The sequence below is a fragment of the Tamandua tetradactyla genome, chromosome 4 (assembly GCF_023851605.1).
Source record: "Tamandua tetradactyla isolate mTamTet1 chromosome 4, mTamTet1.pri, whole genome shotgun sequence".
Lineage (NCBI taxonomy): Eukaryota > Metazoa > Chordata > Mammalia > Pilosa > Myrmecophagidae > Tamandua > Tamandua tetradactyla.
The window spans coordinates 93,752,894-93,760,231 of record NC_135330.1 but is presented as its reverse complement, the minus strand read 5'-3'; the positions used below and the strand labels follow the sequence as shown (position 1 = coordinate 93,760,231).

Below are 7,338 nucleotides of genomic sequence, written 5' to 3'. Positions count from 1 at the left end.
AAGTTATCACTAACCATGCCTCCGGCATTGACCTCCCGGCTGAAGCCTTCACCGGGACACACCCCTTCACCCTTCCTGCGCACTGCGCGCAAGCCCCACCGGGCTTCTGGCTCCAGTTAAGGGAAGTAGCTCTACGAGCCTTCCGCACATGTTCAGCTGCTAAGCCAGAAAAGTTTGCTAAACTCACTCAAGGCCGGGAGGAAGATTTCACCTCCTTTGTCTCACGGTCACTGACACCTGCGAGCGAACAGTAGCTGACAATCAAGCTCGAATGGCACTTGCCATAGAGCTCATTTTTGAGGGAGCAAACCCTGCTTGTAAGCAAGCGCTCATCCCAATAAAAGAAAAGGGGGTGCACGACTGGGTCCTAGCATGTACTAACATTGATGCTAGTGCCTCCTCTCTGGCGCAAGCCCTCGCCACCGCCATGTCTCTCACCTCAGGCTGTTTCAAGTGCGGCAAAACCAGCCACTTTGCAAGGGATTGTCCAACAGTTAACCTCCCCCCTAGCAGGCCCCAGCGCAAGCCTCCCACGCCCTGCCCTCGCTGCAAAAAGGGCTATCACTGGGCCCGAGACTGCCGCTCGCCAGTCATACAGCAGCCTTTAAACTTCAGGAGGGGCCTGCCTCAGCCCCACTCCCAAGAGGCACAGGCTCAGGCCAAGCCAGCCCCCAAGCCATAATGTGGACAGTCCCTATAACCCCCAACAAACCTACGCGCACGCTTAAAATAGATAAGTGCTGGTATACGGGCACCCTCGACTCTGGTGCAGAAATATCATGCCTTTCAGCGCACTTAATGACTCGATGGGAGGTAAAGGAGGGGCCCTCTATCATCAGAGCCACAGGCTCCGCCCCCTCCTTGCGCTCCACCCTTCCCTTAAAATGGGAGGACGATGAAGGACATTCGGGTACCTTTCAACCCCTCTTCCTAACCACAATCAATCAAATCCTATGGGGCCGAGACATTCTTACAGCAGCAGGGGCTAGCATCACTACGCAACCCCCTCCAATTCCCCCCTGCACAAACACTAGGGACCCTTGCACAGGCTCACCCAGGTCCGCTAGTCCGCTAGCATAACCTACTTAACAACACCTGGGAGGGCCAACCGCAATAACCTACTTAATAACACCTGAGAGGGCCAACCCTCCCTCCTCGCCCAAGAACGTGAGTTTGCTTATCTCTTTACAGGAAATGCACCATAACCAGCCTCAACCCCCGGAAAAAACATCAAACCCGCCACAACAGCCGAGCAGGTGATTCCGTCGCAGAATGAGGAATCTGACACACCAAGCTGCTCGGATGTCCCTGGACGGAAAACCACCGCAAAAGGCGCCGGAAGACACCGAATTAACAGCTTCTCTGCCTCTACGCGGGAGCCCGTCCTACTCTCCCCCAAGTCTCCCCCACCCTCAAATTCTTGTTGCCATGCTCTCCCTTGCCTCCACAGGGCAAGCCGTGGAGCTCTGGGCCGCCATCCAAAACCCCCCTGGTGTTCTATTTCTCACTCCCGATAGCCCCTTCTTTCCCCAATTTCACCATTCATCCTGTACTCTCAACCACCCTTCTCTCCGAGTTAGCAGCAACATTCTCCTCACTCTTTCAACCTTCAAACCTAATTTTCTATAGTATTCTACTCCTTCTTCTAATGTTACTCATCCTACTTATTGTGTGTTTAGCCCGGCGTGTTTCCGCCGACCGGCAAAAAACCCAACTACTCGCTCTTGCTACCCTACAGCTAATGAGGGGTACCGCCTGCCTGGAGGAGTGCCGCCGAGCTCAGGTCTGGTTAGCCAGTGTTGCCCACCCTGGGGCCTAATCGTCCAGCTGGCGACGGTCCCCGGGGGAGGTCCACGAGTATGGGTTCGTACTGCCCTTCGCGTAGACTCCAAGGGAGCCTGCTACCCACCTAGCCCTCCGGTTGCTCAGCCTAGCAGCGTGCCCTCATTTCTCCGCTTCTCCTCTAACCTTATCCCTCCTTTAAAATAAAAAAGGGAGGAATTGCCGGATGTAATTTCGGCCCCATTCCTCTAGGTCTCTGCCTAGCAACATATTCAAGCCATTCCATTGGACCTTTCTGCTCTTAGCACACCCAATCCCTCGCTGCCACCCTTAGCCTCCTCACCAATCACGCAGCGCGCCTCCCCTGGCCCCCCCCCTATTTCCACCTCACCACTATATAAACCTCTGTACTTCCCCTAATAAACGTTCTGGTGCACGACGCCTTGCCAGCCCCATCAGTTCCCGTGACTCGTTCTTCGTCTCGCGCGCCCTCCACACCTTCGAGCCCCCGGGACCCGGTCGGCTACCGAGTTCCCCCGTCTCGCTGCGAGGAAGACCCCAGGCGGGAGCTAGGGAAAGCTCCTGAAAGATATCAGCCTCAACACTTTATGAGAGAAAGCTTATAAAACTCTAAGAGGAAAATGAGTCTTTTAGTTTTCTGTCTTTCTAAGATAATGAAATTACCCAAATGAGTGAGGATCAAATAAGAAAAGGCAGGCATCTAGGGTCATAACCAATTCTCCACCTATATACAACTAAATAATGAGAAAGTTACTGCAAAAAAGTTACTACAAAAAAAGAAATGTACAAATGGTTGGACTGCTCAATTAGGGCAACCAATTCAAAGAACTAAAGAATATGCAAAAACATGAGAAATACTGTGCACTAGAATGTAGATCCCAGCAGGCCCACAAAACTCAGGAGTGAAGTAACAATGGAGAGGGCTGCCAAAAGGAGGATTTTCACGTGAACAATTATATATAATAGATTATAACTTGAAATTAAAGGATTGGGAGTAATTTTACAATTATTTTGCATATTAGGGATGATGATTAGATGAAATGAAAGTGAAGAAAAGGACAACTTAAAACAACAGTTGATTCCAAAATAATTTTTAATTAAAAAAACTACAAAACAGCAATAAAAGTTTTATATCTATTCAAAAATAATATAAACACTAATTGCATTTAACAAGATTCATGATATAATTATTTTGGGATAAGTTTCTGGCGAGGAGTTGGGCAAGTATAATGTGTAAATGAGAATACTCATCATTTGATACATGGAGGTATGTAAAGATGAGTATAAAACTGGAAAGATAAAATTAAAAACAAAAATATTACTGAAAACTTAAAAATATAAAGAAGGCTTAAAATAACTGAAAATACATACTTCTCAGAAATAAGGTTGAGGATGTGAAGAATTAAGGTATGGGGGAATCCTTGTTTATTACACTATTGGTGGTTGCATTATTCAGTATCTCAACCTAAGACTATTTCATTTTGGTTCGACATCCAAAAGAAGGGAAACAGTTTGAGACAGCAAAAGTTCACTACCAAATGTTAATTTTTCTTGGCAACCATCTGTATTTTCTCTTCTAAGCAGAGGCTTTGGACATGAACAGAAGGAGACAGTGGCAGTATCCTCAATTTTCTGCATAGGTGTGGGAAACTGAAGACACTTGAGAACCAATGCTGGTCATACTTCAATAATCACATGAATCTCTGCAATCTTGTAAAAATTCAGCTCCTGATTTAGTAGGTTTGTGGAGGAACCTTTGAAATTGCCTTTCTAGCAAGCTCTTAAGATGTGTGATACAAAAGGCATGTACCTCACACTGTAAATTGCAAGGTCCTGTTTTGGTCTCCACTTCTTTATGGAAGTATTTTTCAAATTTCAATGCCTATTCAAATAATTTTGAGATCTTTTAAATTCTGAATGTCAATTTCAAAACCAAGGACAATTAAATCAGAATCTCTGGCAATGGATTCTAGATATCATAATAAAAGGAAGACAAATAATGTCAAAATGCAGAGGTCTTAAAATCCATAGTCTTAAAAGCAATGATTTAATATGGGTGATATTCTCACTTGAAGTTGTGCAGCTCATAATATCAACAAAAACATCAGATTAGGAAGCTCCAATGGATCTTCTGTTCTCAGAAGCAATGAATAAAAAGCATAAATGGTCAAAATCATATTTGTCATAACAAATAGTCACAGTTTATAGCAACCACATTGAAGACTGAATCAAAAAGGTAACAAATGAGGAAAGACCTTGCAGCATTTCTACTTAGTCCTATAACCCCACATCTCAAGTGTGGGATGGTTCTGAAGATAGCAACATCTAGTTCTTGTTCCTGATTCCAGAGGGAAAGGAGATTTAGATCTCAAGAAATTGTGCTTGTCTCATTTAACCTCTCAGGACATTTCCTGAAGGTTACATGCAAGATTGTTGCCTTTCTTTGGTCTTAGAATGCTGTCATGGCAAAAATAGTGGCAAATTGGAGGATGGTCCTTGAAAACATTAGAATGAGAATGAAAAATCTCTGCTGCCTGGGTAAAAGATGTCCAGTGATATAAATAATAAACACATCAAAATTCTGTTTAGGAAAGCTGAAGAGGTCTATTTTAGAGAATAAATATTTTGAAAAACTTGTTTTTAAGGGGAATCAAGAAAGCCAAGTATGTGTTTTGAAACCATTTGTGCTCATTCAGAAAACAACCAAGAAGAACCTATGTTGCCACATCACTGTGATGATAAAACTTCAAAAAATGGCTTCCAGGCCAAGATGGTGGCTTAACAATGTGTGCATTTTAGTTCATCCTCCAGAAAAACTACTAAATAACCAGAAACAGTTCTGAGCCACCTCATTGACCAGATACACAGTGTACCCCAGTCTGGACCAGCTGGACTGGTTGTGAGCCCCCCCAGAACCGTGAGTTCCCCAAGCTGCAGTGGCTGGTGCCCCTCCCCCACAGGCTGCTTCCCAAAGGGAAAGGAAAAGGAATTTAACAGCAGCAGGGGCTGAGTCCTACTAAATGCCAATTGTGGAATTAATTAACAAGTTCTGACTACTAGAAATAGGCCCCCAGCTCAGGTGAACCTGGTCAAAGTGGAGGTCACTCATTTTTGCCCCAGAGCTGAGGCAGCAGGGTTGATGGAAAAAGAAAAAAAAGGAAACAGAATTTTTCCTGGATGTGCTTCTACAAAGGCTTGACTGTATCTGGATTCAGTGGCAGGACTTCTCAGGCTGCAACTGCCTCAGACATAAGCAGAAACTAGGTTGTTTGAGAGCCTGTCTGGAGATTTGGCCTTCACCAGGGGAGTGGTGAAGCCAAACTCGGATGGAATCCCTTCCTCAAGAAATTGAGACCCCAGGGCTTGGTAATTTGAAGCCACTAAAACCAGCCTACAACCTCTCCTCTGTCTCCACCATTACCCCAGCAGGGAGAGTCTGCCAAAGTTAAAGGTACCACATCAGCTTACACTGGTGGGACCTGCAGGTAGACAAGTGCCACATACTTGGCAGGATACAAAAAACAGAGTTCAGAGACTTCACAGGAAAGTCTTTCAACCTGCTGGGTCTCACCCTCAGGGAAAACCAATACAGGTGACTCTTTCCTCCTGACAGGAGGCCAGTTTGGTCTGGGAAAATCCAGTTGGGGTCTGTAATACCTAAGTAGACCCTTCTAAGTGTGTGGGGGGAAAGGAACCATACAAGCAGGGAAAGAAACAAGAAAACAAGAACTGAAAAATTCTCCTCTGTTAAACAAAACCTAAGCTAGAGATCCAGATAAAGCTGAACTGAATGTCAAAGAACAGATAGACAACAAATTGATCCAGTAAAAAACCCTAGTTAAAAGAAGTGAAAGCAATCTCCAGAATAAACTAATTGAGGTAATTAAATGCCTAGATGCCAGCAAAAAATAACAAATCACACTAGGAAAATTGAAGATATGGCCCAGTCAAAGGAACAAACCAACAATTCAAATGAGCTACAGGAGCTGAAACAATTAATTCAGAATATACAAACAGATATGGAAAACCTCATCAAAAACCAGATCAATGAATTGAGGGAGGATATAAAGAAGACAAGGAATGAACAAAAATAAGAAATTGAAAGTCTGAAAAAACAAATCACAGAACTTATGGGAATGAAAGTCATGGTACAGGAGATGAAAAAAAAACAATGGAAAGCTACAATGGTAGATTTTGAGAGACAGAACATAGGATTCGTGAACTCAAGGATGGAACATCTGAAATCTGACAAGAAACAGAAACTATAGGGAAAAAAATGGAAAAATATGAGCAGGAACTCAAGAAATTGAAGGACAATATGAAGCACCCAAATATACATCTTGTGGGTCTCCCAGAAGGAGAAGAGAAAGGAAAAGGAGGAGAAAAACTAATGGAGGAAATTATCACTGAAAATTTCCCAACTCTTATGAAAGACTTAAAATTACAGATCCAAGAACTACAGCTTACCCCAAAGAGAATTGATACACAAAGAGGTACTCCAAGACATTTACTAATCAGAATGTCAGAGGTCAAAGAGAAAGAGAGAATCTTGAAAGCAGCAAGAGAAAAGCAATCCATCACATACAAGGGAAGCTCAATAAGACTATGTGTAGATATCTCAGCAGAAACCATGGAGATGAGAAGACAGTGGGATGATATATTTAAATCATTAAAAGAGAAAAACTGCCAACCAAGAATTCTATATCCAGCAAAATTGTCGTATAAAAATGAGGAAGAAATTAAAACATTTTTAGACAAAAAATCACTGAGAGAATTCTTGACCAAGAGACCAGCTCTGCAAAAAATATTAACAGGAGCACTAGAGACAGATACAAAGGCAGAAGAGAGAGGTGTGTAGAAGAGTGTAGAAAGGAAGACCATGAATAAAGGTAAAAAGAAGGAAAATTAAAAGGACATATAAAAGCCAAAAGGCAAAGTGGTAGAGGAGGGTACTGCCCAGGCAGTAATAACACTGAGGTTGATGGATTAAGTTTCCCAATCAGGGGACATGGACTGGCAGAATGGATTAGGGAATGGGACCCATCTATATGCTGCCTCTACTCAAAGGACAAGAGGGCAAGGACACAAATGGACATTTGCACACAATGTTTATAGCAGCATTATTTACAATTTCCAAGAGATGGAAACAGCCAAAATGTCCATCAACAGACAGCTGGCTAAACAAACTGTGGTATATACATACAATGGAATATTATGCAGCTGTAAGACAGAATAAAGTTATGAAGTATGTAACAACATGGATGGACCTTATGGACATTATGCTGAGTGAGATTAGCCAGAAACAAAAGGACAAATACTGTATGATATCACTGATGTGAACTGACATTGGTGAATGAACTTGGAGAATTTCATTGGTAACAGAGACCATCAGGAGATAGAAATAGGGTAAGATATTGGGTGTTTGGAGCTGAAGTGATACAGATTGTGCAGTAGGACTCAATTTAAAAACTCAGAAATGGACAGCACAATACTACCTAATTATAATACAAATATGTTAAAACATTGAATGAGGCT

At 43.2% G+C, this 7,338-nt stretch overlaps 1 protein-coding gene across 1 annotated transcript; it reads left to right on the top strand.

Annotated features, from left to right (window-relative positions):
• The first annotated feature begins 681 nt into the window (after nt 1–681).
• Nucleotides 682–1,080, top strand: LOC143680407 (endogenous retrovirus group K member 6 Pro protein-like). Its single transcript, XM_077156853.1, has one exon. It carries the CDS (start codon nt 682–684, stop codon nt 1,078–1,080), a length of 399 nt encoding a protein of 132 aa, XP_077012968.1.
• Nucleotides 1,081–7,338: the final 6,258 nt, after the last annotated feature.